We start from the raw sequence: 19,067 nt of genomic DNA on the forward strand, positions 1-19,067 counted from the left end.
TTTTAGTGAACTATCAGTAAACTAAAAACTTAGGTACATAAAATACTATAACGTTGTAGCTATCCTGGCATATTAATGTATACACTGGATTTCATATGTTTGGATCTACTGTATATAATAGGAACTACCTTACCCTTCATTAGCAAGGTTTTGTCTTGAATTTGCATTTGTTGTATGTGAAAATATATGTGTGTGAATGTGCACTAGTAAAGCTCCTTGTGATCCTGCACATCCACCCCACATAATCACAATGTCTGCATGAATGGGAAAAAATAAAAATAAACACATATAATTATTAATTTAGCACTATTTTTATTTGACAATGCACATCATTGCAAATGAAGTAAAGTATTTATGAACAGAAAATCAATATAGTCATTATGTTGAATCAGAAACATTTATTGAATCAAATTAAATGACTTCCAACACTGTAAAACTGCAAACTCCAACCAGCTTTACAATTTAATGCAAATTTGCAGTGAACTTTTACAGAGTAAATAACTCTTCTCATTTTAAACATTTGTTACACTTTGCATTATTTATTGTGCTCAAAAAAGAAGCAAAACATAATTTTTTTAAGAACCTCAAACAGTGCTGTGAATTGATCTAAATCCATTTTTATCCTGATGATTTAGTTGTGATATTTTAATTAAAAATCATTTCATCAAAAAATAATTTGTATATAATCAACATGACTTTAACAACAATCATTAACATAGAAAACAACTGATTTAAAATAAGATTTTTAAAAAAATATTAAGAAAAACACTTGCAAAACTGATTACAAAATTAAACTAAATGCTTATTAAAATTTAACTTGTTTTTGATTGAATATGTTACTTTCTTGCAACTTACATACATTTTTAATTTACAAGTAACTGTTGCCAATTTTGGTGTTTAGTCTCAGAAAAAGAAATAAAAAAGCAGTTTAAATGTGTTTTTACTCCACCACTGCGCCAATATTCCTTATTTTTCACTTGAAAATGTTACTCTTGGCGTATCTTAAATATTTTTACTTTTCTAGATGTCTCCAGTTTGTGTTGTGGTTCCTAGGTAGGTAGGTAGGTACATTTATTTATATAGCACTTTTCAGCACAAGGCAACTCAAAGTGCTCCTAGCTCCAAACAGCAGCTACAACTAAAGGCTACAGCAGTTTTCTAGCGGTCTACAGTATTTTTAGAAACTTATATTTGAATCCAAGTTACACTTTGGGCATAATTTATCCATCTGCGAGCTCGGACGCCACATTGAATAGTCCTTTGGCCTGGTTGCTACAAATATTTTCCATCAAATGGCCTAAAAGACAGGGCTGGTCTTTGTCTCATGGCATGTACTTCATTCCTTTCATCCTTGGTATGATTTGCACATCTCTGACATCGTTGTGCTGAAGCAGCCAGCACAGGTAGCGCTCCGTCCCCATGCCCCATCCACTGGTGAGGAGGGGCGTCACTTGGCGCATGTTTATGTACCACTTATAGGTCTCCTCTGGCACTGCATGATGCCTCAGGGCTTCTTGTACCATCTCAGGGGTGGAATGACGTTCACCAAGGCCTACAGTCTCACCCAGCCCCAGCAAAAGGTCGGCTGCTTTGGCCTTGCTCCGCCCTGTGCCCTCCACGTACGCCTGGTAGAAGGGAACTCCTAGATGGTCCATCTCAGTTAGCCAAACAGCACCACCATACTTCTCTATCAGAACACGCTCACCTTTGCGAGTTAGCTTTCTACCAAAATGTGGCTGGCCATCTTGTACCCACTCTAAGCAGTCAGCAGAGGGCATCACTGAAATGGCCTCATCTAGGGGGATTCTTGGAAGAGAGGTTTTTCCTTCCATTTTACTCAGCAGGGCTGTGGCATGTGTAAGGGAGCCAGCAGTGTTCAGGATTATGTCTGAGTGTTTCCTCAACATGGACTTGGTAAGATGAGCCAAGTATCCCTCTGCAATGGAAATTGCATTGTCCATGTCACCCAGCAACTCACACTCAACGTGGTAGAACTGATTCAAGTGCGTGGCATCCGGATCTTCTCCCCTGAAGCTAGGAGATATGTAGTAGGTCCCAGGTAGGTTCTCCTGAAAGCGAAGAAAGTATTCAAGCACAAACTGCATGGAGTCAGCCAGGTATACATCTTGCCCTAGCAGATGAACAGACACTGGCTCTGAGTCAGATCCCAGGCCCATTGGTGAGGAAATGGTGTCTGTGGTGAGAGGGGTCAGAGCATACGAGTACTGGCAGCAGCTGTGGAAATATTCCACTGTGCTGTGGAATAACGTGTTCTGAATCTGGAAGATGTTGTGATACCACTGGTTTGTGATGGCAAGTGTGGAATGAGACTGGGGATCTTCCCACGAACGAGGAGGCCTGCTCTGGGTAATTTTTGTGTGGATGTTTTTTAGGCTTTCGGAGTCAGCAGGTGGGCCATCCAGCGATGACACAAATCCAGGGTAACTTTCGAAAAACTCTGCTTGCAGCTCAGTAGTTTTAGTGGCATCTGGAGAATGTAACTGAGGGACCAGCTTAGCATGGGCATGGTCAATCTCGAATCCCTCGAAGATCATTGCGACATTCTGAGCTCTCATTCCTTTTTGCAGTAGTTGAGCAACAGTATAAGTGGCTAACATCAGTGCATTGTAGTCAGGATCGTCCATTCTGAAGATGTCACTGGTCGATGCTTTTCGTGGCACCACAACAGTTAGCCCAGGTCTGTTGGGGTATGGTGTCAGGAAGGCAACATGCTCACTGTCCTCCCACACTCTCCACTGTTGCTGCTCTCCACGTATAATCTGGCAAAACAGGTTGTCATTGGAGGGATCACCAAAACAGTCAAAGCAACAAGGAGCATTTGGTGTTGGCAGTGATTTTCTGATGTCGGCCTGAACCTGGGCCAGTTTATCCTCATCCCAACGTGGGCCACTTTTTGAGGTACAGAAGCCAGGACAGTGACCATGGAACTCCTCCTCCCGAGCAAGATGGGGCTTCCACTTTGGCTCCAAACCATGAAGAGGGAGTAGTCTAATTTCTGCTGGTTTATCAGGAGTTGGATTAAAAACCAAGGCACAACGCTGCACCCCCAGTCGCTCACACAGCAAGTTAGATACAACTTTTGCCCCTTGTAGCATGGCAGTGAAGTCAGGTATGGGCAGCTGGAAGATGCTGCTTGCCCCACTAAGAGTTTTTCTAGTCAGAATGGTTGATCCAGGGGTCCAGGGGTTGGGGTTCAGGAAGGCAACTAGCTCATCTGTTTCCCAGATCACATTGTGGGCCTTCATGGGTCTGAGAACCTCTACTCGTGAAATGCCATTAGTCATCGAGGCCACAAACATCACACCAGCATTTGTTTCAATGACAGCATCGCCTTTTTTGTCCACAGCAATGATCCCTGCACACGTGCCTTTCAAATTTTCAGCCATCACTTCCTTGCAGGCTTGCCGAAGGCTATAGCCTTTGTTGTGGTATAGACTGGCTATTTTCTGTGCCACAGTGTTTCTCAAAAAAACATCGCCATCTCCAGAGCAAGTGATAGCAACCTTGTCATCAGCATATATTCCTGCCCCTACAACGGCAGTATCCCCAACTCGCCCTTTCAGCTTTCCAACCACCCCACCTGTGGAGGACGCGGCAGCCAATCCATTCCAACGATCCAAGGCCACAGCTCCAACTGTCTGAGGGTGATTGTTTTTTGAGGTGTTTCCGCCTCTGAGCTTTGCAATTAACTCTTTGTGACGTATGTCGGTGAAGAAATACTCTGGCCCGACAGGCTTTTCTTTTTCGTTCAACCCTTGAAAGAACTCTTCAGCTCCCTTTCCCACAAGCAGTGAATGTGAGCTCCTCTCCATTACACATCTGGCTGCTTTGATTGGGTTTTTTATGCTTCTCACACAAGCAACAGATCCTGACCTCGTTCCTTTACCATCTACAATAGTTGCTTCCATTTCATTTTTGCCGTCTTTGTTTAACACTGAACCTTTGCCTGCATTGAACAGGAAGCAGTCTTCTAAAGCTTCCACAGACCTCTGAACAGCATCCAGACTACTGCCCCCTCGTTGGAGTACTTGGGACCCAGTGGTCAAGGCTGTTTGTAAAGCAAACTCAATAATCTCTGCCACTTTATTGTTCAGCATCATCTCCTCTCCAGCGCCACCATGGATCACTAAAGTGTAGCTTGAGCCCATGTCAGATACAGAGTCAACAGTGCTTTTGCCTTTGGCTGGACTCCCTGAGCAGTTAGTCTTCTCCTCTGTCTGGCCCTGTTTGAATAGACACTCCAGTGCTCCCATCTGGCTTGCAATGGCATATCTAACAGCGAGAAGCATCACCAATTTCAAATTCATCTTGAGGTTTTCTTGAAGCTTCTCCAGAGCTACCGCAAAGGTCCCCTTTCCGTTAAGTATAAGGCGCACCTTGTCAGTCTTCCCAAGGTAGGTTACAGCGAGCTGGTCTTGGGCATAAACGTTTCCTCCTCCACACTCCAAACCTTCCATCAGATCGATACCCGTGAGGTACACCGATGGACATCCGAAAGGGTTCAGGAACGTCTTCAATGGATTGTCAGATGGCAAAGATCGACGCAGGGCAGCCAAGTGGGGACCCACTCCTTGGCCACTCTTGGTGTTCCTGATGAGGTTCTTGTGCTCCAAAAATGCAACATGGAACAACTGCAGTAAATCGTTAGTGTACTGGATTGTGTTGTCTGGACAAATGTAGGTTGACAAGGCATTTACTAAATTAAAAGAATGAATGGTGAGCGAGTAAGTAGGATCACAGCGACCATGTTTGTAGTGCCGCATATGGGTTGGCGTGACAAGCATGTAGCTGGTTGCAGATTCTCCAAAAGTCTGCCTCAGGGAGAGCTGCAAGGAGAAATTGACCCAAGCATCATACAGGCCCCTCTGCCCTCTGAGAGTAGAAAATACATCTGGATAAGAAGGCATGTCAAAAGTGAGGACTAGATGGTTTGCTGCTAATTCAGGGTTCTCTTGGGGTCTGCTGATCCCTTGCAGGGGAAAGTTTAGGGCACTTGGACTAACAGATTTAGCGCTGTTCACTGAGTCAGACTTGGTCATATTTTCTGTGTCATGAAGGACAAAGTTTAAGTCAACAGTCTCAGACAGATGGTACACACGTTCAGTCACAAGAGCTGCTACCATCCCATCCACGGCACTGTGCTCGAACACCATCCCAGCTGTGCCGTCTTTGAAGACAACCAGGTTCATTACCTGCAAAAATATACATGAATACAATTATTTTGGCTACTCTGCCCTCCACAAGTCAGCAAGTACTGTAGACTTTAAAAGTTTTAAACCTCAAAAATATTACATCACGCTAGTGACTTCAATTCTTTTTATGACAAAATCTCAGAATTATTTACATCTGTAGATTGTTTTTTTCTATTAGCACTTTCACTGACAGAGTAAGTGACCCCTAGTCACTTAGTCTTGTGTACCTTGTCATAATATCTCAAACGTGGGTTCTCTCCTCCTCCACTGAGCCTCACTGCATTAAGGACATCAGCCAGTTCAGAAGGTGCGTCGCAGTCTTCCAGGCAGAGTGTAAGGACGGCGCTCTCCATCAGCTCCAGCGATGTCAAAGCCTCTCCTCCTTGTTTCTGTATCTCTTCCCTGATTGCAGCCCAGGACTTGCGCTCCAGAGCTGAGAGACTGCAAATGACAGAGGGATCACTCTGTCCCGCCGCTCTGGGCTGGTCCATCACCTGAACTAGCTGGTTGTAGATGTCCATAAATGAGCGTGCAGAAACTGGTCCGTTGGCGCTTGGGTGGCACAGAATGTCAACAGGAAACACTCCCCCAGCACAGGTGACAATGGCATGAAGGCTGCCTGGGTAGACCTGTGAATGAAAAGGCGACAGGTTAGTAAAATGCTTGGATGAATGTGACGGCGTAGCGCGCTAAGATGAAACAAATTTACATTTTTCTGGAAAAATCAAAGCCTATTTCATTTATTGCCTGTTGTATTCTGGGAATAGTCTGACCTTAAGCTCATCTTGAGTTTTGCCAGGAATGCGGCTGGCAGCGAAGACTTCTGATTGCTGAGTGTGCTCCAGGGGAACATCGCCCTCCAACAGGAGGGGCTCACTGTACAGCTGTGCCGCTGCCCAGAGCAGAGCTGCTGCCCTCCCCAGCTGGGTGCACGCCTTTGCTTTACATGGAAGAAGGACCACCGGGAGTGCAGTCGAAGTAGGCAGGGGGTCCGGGCAGCACAACAAGCCTCTCTTGAACTGCTGTGTCACCCAGTTTTCTTGGCCTGCAGCCGTGACTGTTAACTTCTGCTGAGCCTCTTCAACGACGTGCCTCTGCTGTTCCAGCGTGCTTTTGAACTCCAGGTAAAGGTCGGGGCGAAGCGTGAGCTGCAGAACACGGCTCACTTCTTTCAGCGTCGCGTCCAGCTCTGGAACAGGGTAGTTGAGAAGTGCCATACTGCTAAGATGAAGGGCTCTTGAGAGAGAGAGCGAGAGAAAAACAGGGGAAAACATAAGTGGTTATGCAAGATAATTTGTGACTACAATGATAACTGTCTGTACAGTAGAACAAATCACTACTCATTATCACCCACCTTTTGGTGGCGTGAGATATGATGGTTGACTGTGTGTGTGCATGCATGTTTGTCCTGTTAGCAAAATATCTCATATGAACCAGAGGACGGATATTAATGAAACTCTCACTGGATATACACCTACAACTGATTAATTATTGGAGCCACAACTAATCAACCTTAGCCAACATCAAAATGGCTCCAACTCAGTCATTTTACAGATAATGAGCTAAAATTTGATGTGATAGCAGCCAGGAGTCATCCCCAACACATATCTCAATGTTAACAGAGCCTTTCCTAAAACTTTGGCATTAATTCTTGGAGTTAACCCAGCCTGTCTGTTAGCAAAATATCTCGTGAGCCACCGGATGAATATTGGTGAAACTCTCAGAACGTAAACATTAGATGTGCATCTACAGCTGATGAACTTTTGGAGTGAACCAAATTCAGTATGCTTTAGTGTTATATATTTATAAATTTATTTCTGAACCACAGTCACAACGATGCTCTTGAATCAGAACAGTGTTTTTTTTTTTTAAACAAACAAACAAAAACAAAGCAGTGACAAAACTAACTGCTCACATGAAACTGTTAGTCCAACAAGTTGTCAGACTTTGGTGTTATTGTTTGTGATCATCAGATATTAAGGCATAATGTTAACATTCATAATAAACTGATCTTCTTAACATCTACACACCAGTCAGAGCGCTCCACAGCAGAGTGGGACATACGTTTCCTTCACGTGACGTCCATCCTTTCTCACATTAGTGGAACCAGTCAGCCAATTATCGGATTAATGTTTAAGGAGACATTGAATGCAACACAGCTCTCTTTGTGGTTTAAATTAGTGAACATGAGTGGAATGCATCCAGATTTTATGTCTGTGTGGGACAATAAACCCCCCCGGACCATGCAGCTATACAGACCTGCGTTTTGGCCCATAACTAGGCCCGTCTGCTCACACGTGAAAGCAGTTACTCTCTTTTTAAAGCTTAAACTAGACATTTTGTGCTGCTGGTCGTCAAGGAAACATGACACGAATATTAGATTTTGCCTGATTTGGCCCATCCGATCCGATCATGCGGACAATGCTGTGTGTTTGTGGTTTATCTGAGTTTGATAGTCTGTCTGTTGGTTTGAGCTCTGCTGTCATACAGGGGACACGTTTTATTGTAATACTATGTTATTCTGTCAAAAGGGATACTGTGAAACAATCACAAAAAGGGTGAAAAAGCATAATAATTAATTTGTCAGACCAGGCAATGATTCTTTCTCAAATTAACAATATGGTACTATAAATAAGATTCAATCAGAAACAGCCCATTATGGTGACCACAGTGTCAATATGTGACAACAAAATGATGATATTCTCATTTTTTAGTATTTTAAACACAAATTTACTCAATATACAATAAAAAACATTAGTGTGTCAGTAGTAATAACTAAATATAAAAATATTTTCACATTTTCAATGAATCTCAAAGTACATATTAGTATTATACAGTACCAGTATAATAACAGTAAATAGTAGAAAAGGATTGTAAAGTATAGTGTAATATATTGTACAAGAACGTATAGTCACATATAGTATAGTATAGTATAGTATAGTATAGTATAGTATAGTATAGCATAGCATAGTATAGTATAGTATAGTATAGTATAGTATAGTATAGTATAGTATAGTATAGTATAGTATAGTATAGTGTTTCCAGAGGTGGAGTATAATGATATTTCTATAAGTTGGGAAACACTAAGTAACTTGAGGAAGTTGAGATCATCTTCAAAATCCAAATTAAATATAAAATTTATGGATGATTGGCCATTTCTTCCATAAATGTCCTAAGAGATTTAAACAGTGCTAATTAATAAATAAAATTAATGAATATTAGTGAAACAGTTGACATTATACTGTTGTTTAATTCGCTGAATACCAGTGTTTGAGTGTGCCAACCACAAATTGCTATAAATAACACATTAGTAGTATTTTGTTTTTTTTTAAATGAAATAATCTTACCTCTTTGCAGAAATCTGTCCAAGACGTGGCCAACGGTTTGGGTGGAAGAAGACTCAGTGGGAGGAACTCTTGGCTCTTGGGCTGCAAAGACAGGGTTGTTGTTTTTTTTGTTTTTTTCAGTAATGAAGAAGCTGTGACTTCCATTAAGCTCTTCTGTCTCTCCATTTCCTACAGTCTGTCTCTCTACCAAACTATTCAGCTTCTGCTTCTCAAACTTTAAACAAAAGAGAAATGCAACTGTTAGACTGCTTGCTTGTATTCCCTGAAGGAATGCATATCGCCCGCCGCCTGTCATGTCAGATCCTCTTCTGTTGAGAAATGACGGCACTGGGAGGTGTACAGTTCAGCATATGTGCTGTAAATGACTCACAGCTGGCTCAATATCTGTAAAACTGACTGATTACAGCCTGTATGTGTAGGCTAATGTCGATTAGCTGTGGTGGCCATTTTGAACTGGTACATACAACGATTACAAGTGGTGATAAATATCTCTTTTTGCATCGACTGATTCCACCTAAGTTCCTGTCTCTCAAAGACTTCCTGCTCAGGTCCCTGATGAGACAAATGTTTTTATCTATTTAAAATGACAAATGTAGATCTGGACATGCGGATATATTGGTCCAACAGGGTTTGTTTACCCCCCACCTCACTTTCAGGGTCCACTGTTGCTCACTCTGCCCACTTGAGGCACAGAAGGCACAGAGGTGAACGGCTGCTCCGCTGATATTTAAATATAGTAAATAATAGTAAATAAATATTTTTGTGCTTGTAAATCAGAATGTGTAGTTGTGAATTAAGTTTTGTAAACAAAAATGTCTGAGAATTTCATCTTTGTGCATGAGTTGACAAGAGTTTGTGTGTAAAAAAGATTTGTATTTGTAACAAATAATTACACAAGTTACAATTTTTTTGTTTTTGTTAAGGTCTGTTTACAGATTTAAAGCAAAAAAACTATGTGAAAAACCACATTTGGTTACTGTACTCTGCCTTTTATTGATATATATATATAGTAACAATTAATTATTTCTTACTGCTAACTTTGAGTAATAAAAGTACAGTCAAGTAAAATACACAATGTCAATATTTATCTAAAATTGTATTACTATTTGATCACTCTGCATCATGAAGAAATACATCAAATCTAGCCCCATATTGAGAATCATTTGTTTCCCATAAAAGTTAGAGGAAAAATAACGAAGAACAACAAAAAGCAAAATGTGTTGTTAGAAGGACATACAGTGTTCCTTCTCATTGACAACCATAAGTTAATCAGGTGAGTTTATGATACAGTATTAGTCAGAGGTTTGGACCCACTCATGTTTAACTCATATAGATAAATGCAAACCTTTGGTATATATTTTGCTTATTGTCTTTCTTCATTGTTTCATTGACCTGCAGCTCAGTCAAGAGGCAAACCCATCTGTTCTCTGATTGGATTGTTAAATTTGTGATTGACATGACATTGACCAATCAGCTGAGAGGAAGAAGACTCAGGTCAGAATTCCTACTTTTACACATTGTTTTTTTTTCTCTGTATCTGTAAATAGACCTCAACAAAAAGCAATTTGTAACTTACGTAATTATTTTAAAAAAAATAAAAACCTTTTACACACACAAGCTCTTGTCTGCTCATGCACAAAGATGAAATTCTCAGACATTCTGGTTTACATGATAACAAAACTTAATTCACGACTACACATTCTGATTTACAAGCACAAAAATATTTACAACTGGAACTTGTGCCCATAAGTGTTTACGATATTTAAGAGCAGGTTTCTAGACTTGGGGTGGGACACAAATTCTACATAGTTACATAATAGTTCATTTCTGTTTCCTCTTAATGTGGTTGTAATTTCATGTATAATAAAACCTGGAAATAATATGCTGAACAAGTTCTTTTTGTCATTCAAAAAAAAGGAGAAAAAAAGAATTGAGGATTTCTTGTCTAGTTTTGAAATTGAAGTCTTAATGTTGAGAATAGAGCCAAATATATATTTCTATAAAACAGTCAAAATGACAAGAACAAAAACAGTTATTTAGAAATTAAAGGAGGAATCTGAAACCAGACCAGCAAAGGCAAAAGTAAAAGTAAAAGTTCAAACACCCGTTTTGTATAAATGAACTAGTGGCGTTTCAGAACAGGGTTTGAATATTGAGTAAACTCTTCCTCTGTTAACACTGAAGCTCATAACTTGCGTCAAGTTTTACACAACCCGCAGATAACTTCCTAAAATCCTTATCTGTTTAGGCTGCAGTGCGAGTTTTACCGGAGCACAATGTTAATAAATGGATCAAATGCAAAACGGGGTCCCTGCTCTTCTAATTTTAGGTCCTGTTTTGATTTTAATCCCAACATTTTGACTTTAATTCCAACATTGCATTGTTTAATCCTAAAACTGGAAAACAAATAACGTAAATGATCTTCTGAGTCCTAAATTTCTGCAATAAAATATTCTGTTTAAACTAAAAATACAAACACAATAATTAGTCATAATCATCTTCTTCCTTTTTCTTTTTTCTTTCTTGGTAAATAAACTGGTTATAAGGTACAGAAAAGACATGAATGATCAAACTTCCTCAAATATAATTTAAAGCAGAGATTTGAGTCACGACCCTAAAGTTTTTCAGTGGGTCGAGGGCAAAATAAATGTGTTAAGAAAAACACACTTATTGTTATGTCAGCCTTATGGTTAATGCTTAAATACTGGTGACAGTGACGGATTTGTTTTAATAAACTGTTGTTTGTTTGCAAGTGTTTGGAGTCTTTTTGAAACTCCTTAATAGTTTTTTTTTTCATGTTTGTGCACAAAAGCACTTAACTTAAGAGTTTTGGTTTTAATTAAAATGAGGCTAATTTAGCATAAAAAGGAATATTTCCCTCTCTAGCATCGTTTCAGTTTATAGTTAAACTTTTTTTTTAGTTATCTACTATCTCAGGGTTAAGCTGCAACATCTGTTTTTTTTTAATACATTTGAAAAGTTGTAAAATTATCATCAATTTGGGTCTCGACTTGTCGTTAGAACCAGTGCTTTGAAGCACAAATCAAGTTCAGCTCAAGTTGGAACTACAATTTTTTTTCTCTTATAAAATAAAATGATTTAAATCATTGGGAACAATCATCCTTGTTTTAGTCTCCCAAATGTGCAGAATATCTTTAATACTGTAAATACCTTTAGCTCGTCTTAAAGTGTCAGGTTACTCACCTTAAACGAGTTCGCTCGTGAAATCGGTGGAGTATTTGGTCAGGAGGGTAAGAAAACTCCAACTGGACAGGTTCTTCGGGGACTTCGGCGTCTTACCAGAGGCCGAAAACTCTAAACTGGGTGTATTTATACCCACATGTGCGCCGATGAACACCAAATAAGGCCGGGAAAAATTATGTCCTGAATTTCACAATAAAGAAACACGTCTGATGGAGGCTGACACTTTTTTTTTTTAACACTGATTACAACAAAGAGCTTTCCTAACAGAGGAACAGGACTCTGTGTCCCCACAAATTTGCAAGGTTCAACCGTAAAACCGATGGTGTAAATAACTGAACAGTAAGTTTTTTTTTTGTTCCCTGCCGAGTAAATCTGAAACCATTTCTCTTCCTTTATTTTGCTTTTGATTACCATGAGCGGGATAATCTCCGGACGGGACAAGGCAAACGTTAAAGAGTCTCTTACTGCACTGATCTCTGAGGGACATTTACTTCAACTTTGCTCACAAAGCAAAGTCAGTTTGGGCATAAAGCTGCAACTAACAGTATTTATTGTCTCAGGTAAGGGCTAAAATTGTGCTGGAGGGGTGTGGAAACATTTGCACCCGGCTCTGTTGTGTTTTCAGAGCAGAGGATTTGGGGAGGAGAGTAAATAAAGGCACTAAAACATTTCTGAAAATATATCTGAAGAGGTAAAACAGCGACCTGTGTTCGTTAACGGTTCAACCTTTTTCAAAGTTGAAGCCTTCGTAGGAAATGTTTTCTGTTTTTCTAATCATCCTGTTTTAGGTCTGCAGCTGTGGGTCGTTTTCTCTACAACCTGTCATAAAGAGAAGAAGTCCTAAAGTAGTGACAGACATATTGCGTGAAAAAGGACAATCATGCCTACGTTTTGGCGTAGAATTTGTACAAGAAGTGCAGAGAACGGGGGGAACAAGTCGAGGCTGCTCGCAGAACCTTCCGAACGTTTAGACACCTTAAAAAGTGAGACATCATCACGCTCCGAAACCCAAAGAACGTCAAGGATCTCAAAATAATGTTTCAGTCAAATAAAGTCCAACTTCCAGCAGGACCCCGGTTTGACCCCGCCCGTCTGACCTTGTTGAATAAAACAAACGCTCCTTACAGACCTCTCAGAGACACTAACGAGCAGTATTATCTGGCTGTTAAGTGCAAAAAGTTTGAGTTTTCTTCCGTAATATTCGGCTCAGTGTTAAACTTTAACAAGTCTTTCTCACGTAGGTGTGCTGTATCAGAACATGAAGGGAAAAAAACGTGTTTTTATACAAAAAGAATGAACTTTTAAGTCGTTAGAGATAAAGGTTTTACGACATTCGTGAGAAAGTAGCAGTTTATCATATCATTTATCGTGGTGGATGTGATAAATAGGGTTTTTTTTTTTTTATCTGACCTAAAGATTGCATCTTAAATATCTGAGCAGGTGATCCGTTTTATGTTTATATGAGCTGCGTTGCAGGGAAGGAGACACAAAGCTGAGTGTAGCGTAACCCAGCAGGGGTGGCGTTATTGCCACAACTTCCTGTTTCAGCCACTGCAGCTCACAACAGTTGCAACTGATCCTATATAGGGTTTATTTGTTTTGAATGCAAAAAAGGGGTTTAAAAAACACATTTACTTTAGCATTACCTTCACAAATAACAACAAAAAAAGTAAAATATACATATATAAAACAAAAAACATAAATGTAAACTTAACTCAACAGAACTCTCTATTTTGGGTTAAATTTGACATTTTTTAGAATGCATATCGCCTGCCGCCTTTCGTGGCACAGTTCAAAACTAAGATCTTCTTATGCTGAGAAATGATGGTTTTGTTGCTTCTTTGGTCGAAACATAAAAATACTATTATGTGCAGTCTCATCTCATGACAAGTCATGCTCAGAGTATGTGCTGTGAATGACTCTCAGCTACTACCACACCAAGTTTTAGCTCAATGTCTGTAAAACTGACGGAGTTACAGAAAATTTTCTATTAGCTAATTTTGATTAGCTGTGGCGGCCATCTTAAATTTAATTAATTTGAAATGTCAATCAGTGGTAGATGTACATCCAGTGATTACTCTCTGAAAGTTTCATTAAAATACAACCCGTGGTTCATAAGATATTTTACTAACAGACAAACAGGGTTGACTTTTACACTTAAAGCTGAAGTTTTAAGCAAACATCCTGTGCTATAAGTAGTGCTTAAAGCATGTGTTGTGAATGACTCTCATCTACAACCACAGTAAATCTTAGCTCAATGTCTATAAAACTGTCTGAGTTATAGCCATTATTGTGGTATCTAAGATAAGTCAGGTGTGGCGGCCATCTTGAATTGGGTTGGCTCCAAAAGTTAATGAGCTGTAGATTTCCATTCAATAATCATTTCCTGAAAATTTCATGTGCATCTGTCCAGTGGTTTATGAGATATTTTGCTAACAGACAGACGTATGAACACACACATACACACAGGTAAAAACGTTATCGCCTGCACTGAATGTCGGCAGCGGGCGACGGAGGAACACAGGAGTTAAGAAACCAGCTGCTCACACGCAGGATCTTGTGTTTGAAATTCCTGTTTGCATGAAGGAATGTGAGCTCTCGATTCCTCTGTCACTGTGACTCAGCAGATTATTGTATCCTGCTGGAGTTCAGTCAGACTTCGTATCACTCAGTGAGGCGCTGCTCAGGTTGTGCCAGTCCTTGCCCTCAGCCTCTGACCTGCAGGTGCACTGACATTCAGGACTGCTTTGCTGTGGCAGCCATCTTGAATCAGGTAACCTCCGGAACTAAACCAGCTGCAGATGGCAACCCAATGATTACTTTCTGGAAGTTTCATCAAAATCCACCCAGTGATTCAGGAGATATTTTTACTTCATTGTTGTGAAATACAGAAGTCGCCATCAATGTGAAACCATCTGGGGTGAACGTATTAGTCACCGGAGGGTCACAGAGACACGGAGGCTTCAAATAGATTTTTTTTTTTGAAGTTTCACGATAATGACTGCATGATGCTTTCCACTAAAGCCCTATAACATTTACTGGTGTCACATGTGACCCTGGGTACCTCGTGGTTTCGATGTGACCGCCCTGTCACATGATGAGAGTACCATTGTGTGTGTGTGTGTGTGTGTTGGGTCCTTCTCTTTTATCGTAAAGTCACATTAGTTTTTCTGCAGAAAATACACACTTTGAAGATGCAAATCAACAAGCAAGAAATATAAACCCTCAACTGTTCACCCTTTCTTTTTAGTATTTTATTTAACTCTGACAAGTTTCCGAGCCACGGCTGATGGAAAGCATCCCCACACCATGATGGTGCCGCCACCGTGCTTCAACTGTGTGGGGGTGCTGATATCAGAGTGACGAGAGAGGTGTCAGGCTTGCACCAAACGTGGTGTTGCCCTTGATGCCGAAAAGTTCATTTATGTGTTTTTGTTTGACCAAAGCACCTTTTTCCCCACATGTTTGGGGATTCTCCAACATGCCTTTTGGCAAATTCCAAATGTTTTGCCCCCTGCTTTTAAGCAATGGCATTTTTCTCTGCAGAAGAGCCGCACAGATCCAGCAGGTCCTCTCGGCTGTTTTTCTGATTTGCCCAGTCGGTGGGTTCTGGTGGACGAGCCTCTCTGGAAAATGGATTTAACTTCATTCTTCTGGAGCATTTCTAATCAAACTGAAAAGCCATAAGGCAACTAAACTGATCTACCAATTCACTGCATTTGTTGGATGTATTTTTGTTGACAGGTGCAAATGTTTTCATCGTTACAGCCCAGTGGGGTTCCACAAGGTTGTATTCTCGGACCAGTTTTATTTCAACTTTATATTAATTATTTGACCAATTTATGTCGATCTTTTTAGCCATTAATCTTGACTAACACAACTGAGGGTTACTACAATTTTTTTGCTACATACAAAAAAAACGAAACTAATCTACAATTAACCTGCTTATAGAAAACAATCTGATTTGAATGTTGCTGTGAAGGACACACATTCCTGCAGTGACAAAGCAAAATGAAACAATTAAAAACAGCACCACAGCGTGGTTTTGTGTATAAATGAGAACGTAGAGGAACAGTGGGGTAACTTAAAACCTCTGTGAAAGAGCTGCTGTACTGCTACTAACCTTGAAAGTTTTTAAGTTCTCTTAAAAACTCTAAAAAAAGTTTTTAAGTTCTCTTAAAAACTGACTCACAGGCAGAGGACTGGTTATTTGTCATCAAATCTACTGAAATGTGACATTCAGAGCTTGCGTACATCCCCACCTGCAGGACTAGTCGGGAACATTTTCAAATTGTTCACAAAAAAACCCAAATAACAGTAAAGCCGCACTTTGTTTAGATGAGCTACTTATAATGAGATGAAGTTTGATTTTTCTCACACATGGCTGTTTTTGGTGGTATTTTTGTGCGCCTTCAACGCATCCTTTACCGGTGACGTAAAGAGCAAACCTTATCAGCATGTGGAGCCACTCTTTCAAGGAAAGAACAATTTAAAGTTCGTTCTACTAGATTTCATCGACATGTTCTGCCTTTTTGCCGTGACGCTGAGTCGTGTGTGGAGTGTGCCCCGAACACGGAGACTGATGAGGCGACGCCAGGGAGACAAACAAAGCTTTATTAGTGAAGTAAGAGGCTGGCCGGGCATGCAAAACAAAAAGAATAACTCAGGAGGGAACCGAACGCGAGCACACGGGAGCAGGTGGCACGAACAAAACAGAACAAAACCACCGAGACCAAGACTCAGAGGACGCAACGGAGCAGGAAAACAGCTGGATCTGACAGCGAGCTGGAGCAGTGGTGTCCAATCCTGGTCCTGGAGGACAAATATCCTGCAGGTTTTAGTTGTCTCCCTGCTCTTCAGCAGGTCTTCAGGTTCTGCAGAAGCCTGCTGATCACTCAGTCATTCAAAGCAGAGAAACACCTAAAACATGCAGGACCGTGGCCCTCCAGGACCAGGACTGGACACCGCTGTGCTAAAGGAACCAGGGAGTAGACAGCAGGGGTTCCCATGGACAGGTACTGGTCCATGGAGCACCAGGCTGGACAGAAATAAAAAAAAGATCTATATAAATATTGTAATATTCACTAGTCTGCAGGGTATTTTATTTTGAAAAAGGCCCACTTCCATTCACACCTCTTTCCTATACTTTTCGACCTACACGGAAACCTCCAAGCTAACCCAAAGAAAATTGTCCCCACAATGTATCAAATACATGACCACACACACACACACAGTGTATAAGTACGAAAACTACATGAAGTATTAAAATGAAATTATTCACAGTGAAAAAAAACCCAGAACTTTTAACTACTAATAAGAAAAAAGGTGTTAAACTTGTCACTGTAATTGTTCTTTTTTTCAACACAGAACATTTTTTGTTTTTTGTTAATTTTATGAAGTGTTGTGCAATTTTTTTTATTTTTATTTTTTTCACGCAGGATGTTCATTCTCCTGTCTTTCCAGGCCTCTTTAAAATAATTTTGCTGATTCATGAGCTGTTTTTAAGCTCAATCTTGTGATCTGTAAAAAAAAAAACAAATCCTCCAGTCTGGAGATTCATATCTCACACTTTTCTGGTGCCTTAAGTTATGCAGAGTAAACCGTTGTAAAAGCAGCCGCTTCACTGAAGGAAAGCTTTCATCTCTAATTTCAAGGCAGCTCACGTTTTAATATGAATTGTTTGCCTTCCTGCAACCAGTGCGTGAGCCTCTGCCAAGCTTTCTGGTTGAAGCGAACGAGGGGGACGAGCGCCTGCACGCCAAACGTCGGCTTTTCCTGTTAGCGATCAGCGTTTCCTTCTGGCGCTCCCAAAACTTGAACTTCCTGTCACTCTGCCCTCAGATCAGTGGCTGGCGCAAAAATGAGGCGACACCAGTTTGGCTGATCTTTGAACGGAGCTCCGAATGATGAGATCTGAGTGTTGCTGAAAAGCAACACGAAGGGCAGAAAACGCCACGTTAGCTCACTGACTTTCACCTGAATCGTTAGATTTTCATTTTCAAAACACTGCTTTTATTGTGAGTCTAACTCATGAGTAATACACAAGCTAATATCTGCACCTAGACTGGGGTTCGTGTTGACGTTCGCTCGCGCACTACACCGTGCAGTATCGCAGGGAAAGTTCAGCGTGATCACGACTGTCAAGGTGTTAGGGTCAAAGGTCAACATCAAAGTTGACCTAGTGCTCTAACTCTGCAGCAGTGTAATGTAGGAAAGTCAAACTGCACAGCTGGACACTTCAGGGGTCAAAGATGATGCCTGTTGATTTCAAGGTTCATGGGGGTCAAAGGTCACAGGTAAGCCCTGCGTTAAAAACTTGTCTCTGCTCCTACATGTGACCCTGAAAACTGAAGAACAGATTTGGAGGAAATGTTCAGGAAAAGTTGGGGTTGTCACAAAAAATAATGGATTAAATTTAGGTGCTGATCCAGTTCACACTGTTTTTTAAGGCCTCCGTGGACGTTTGAACTCGGAGTGCTCCTGGTTTGTTGTATTTTATCTTTTTTACGATACAAGCTATGAGTTACTGTAGTTGCAGCTACTATAGGAACCTTCACTAAACTAAAATTAGGAATTATTATCACCTATAGAGGTGCAATAAAAATGAGGGAGGAAATGGCTTCTTGTTTGTTGTCTCCTTTGGGTTTCTTCTAAAAAGTTATTTGTGTGTATTTTGATTTATTGTATTTTCTAATTAAATCTTGATGTATTAAAACCACTTTTAAATGTTTTCCGGTGCTTTAAGGTTGATGGTGTTTGGGAAAGTGTCTTGAAGCACATCAGTTGTTTGAATGCTCCTTTCTTCACTCCCCTGGAGAAAGTTTTCCTTCATCATTTCAGCCTGAAGTTATTTCACTGGGGACATATTTGAAAGTTATCAGCTCCAGTGGTGAACTTCCTGGCTGCAGATAAGGGCGTGACAGGAGCATATAAGCTGCACAGTTTCTGCTGCTGCTCACTCCTCTCCTCTCCTCTCCTGTCTCCTCCTGAGCTCCTTCTCGTCATGGCGGCTCAGACTCCTGTTGTGGTCTCGGGTCAGTGGCTGGCCGATGCCATCAGAGATAATCTCGTCGGTCCGAAGCTGGCCGTCCTGGACTGCTCCTGGTATCTCCCCAAAGCGAAGCGGAACACCAGGGACGAGTTCGCCCAGAAGCACATCCCGGGCGCCTCGTTTTTCGACATAGACGAGTGCTGCGATAAAAGCTCCAAGGCGGACCACATGCTGCCGAGCCCCGGCTTCTTCTCCCAGTTCGTCGGAGATCTCGGTATCGGCAACGACACACACGTCGTCGTGTACGACACG

At 40.9% G+C, this 19,067-nt stretch overlaps 1 protein-coding gene and 1 pseudogene across 1 annotated transcript; one reads left to right on the plus strand and one right to left on the minus strand.

Moving 5' to 3' along the window:
• Nucleotides 1-383: 383 nt before the first annotated feature.
• LOC108236189 lies at nucleotides 384-11,876 on the minus strand. The gene is made up of 5 exons (XM_017416682.3): nucleotides 11,765-11,876; nucleotides 8,561-8,641; nucleotides 5,987-6,449; nucleotides 5,441-5,842; nucleotides 384-5,213 (listed from the first exon to the last, which is right to left on the minus strand). Exons 3-5 carry the CDS (start codon nucleotides 6,428-6,430, stop codon nucleotides 1,323-1,325), a joined length of 4,737 nt encoding a protein of 1,578 aa, XP_017272171.1. The 5' UTR covers nucleotides 6,431-6,449; nucleotides 8,561-8,641; nucleotides 11,765-11,876; the 3' UTR covers nucleotides 384-1,322.
• A 6,826-nt stretch (nucleotides 11,877-18,702) lies between these two features.
• LOC108236206 overlaps nucleotides 18,703-19,067 on the plus strand; it is a 3,186-nt pseudogene continuing 2,821 nt past the window's right edge.

The sequence above is a fragment of the Kryptolebias marmoratus genome, linkage group LG12 (assembly GCF_001649575.2).
Source record: "Kryptolebias marmoratus isolate JLee-2015 linkage group LG12, ASM164957v2, whole genome shotgun sequence".
NCBI classification, from domain to species: domain Eukaryota; kingdom Metazoa; phylum Chordata; class Actinopteri; order Cyprinodontiformes; family Rivulidae; genus Kryptolebias; species Kryptolebias marmoratus.

Coding starts and splice junctions, on each gene's coding strand:
- LOC108236189 (XM_017416682.3), bottom strand. CDS start 6,430: ATGGCACTTCTCAACTACCCTGTTCCAGAGCTGGACGCGACGCTGAAA. Junction 5,843..5,986: donor AAACTCAAGATGAGCTTAAG/GTCAGACTATTC, acceptor TTTCATTCACAG/GTCTACCCAGGCAGCCTTCA. Junction 5,214..5,440: donor GTTTGAGATATTATGACAAG/GTACACAAGACT, acceptor ATATTTTTGCAG/GTAATGAACCTGGTTGTCTT.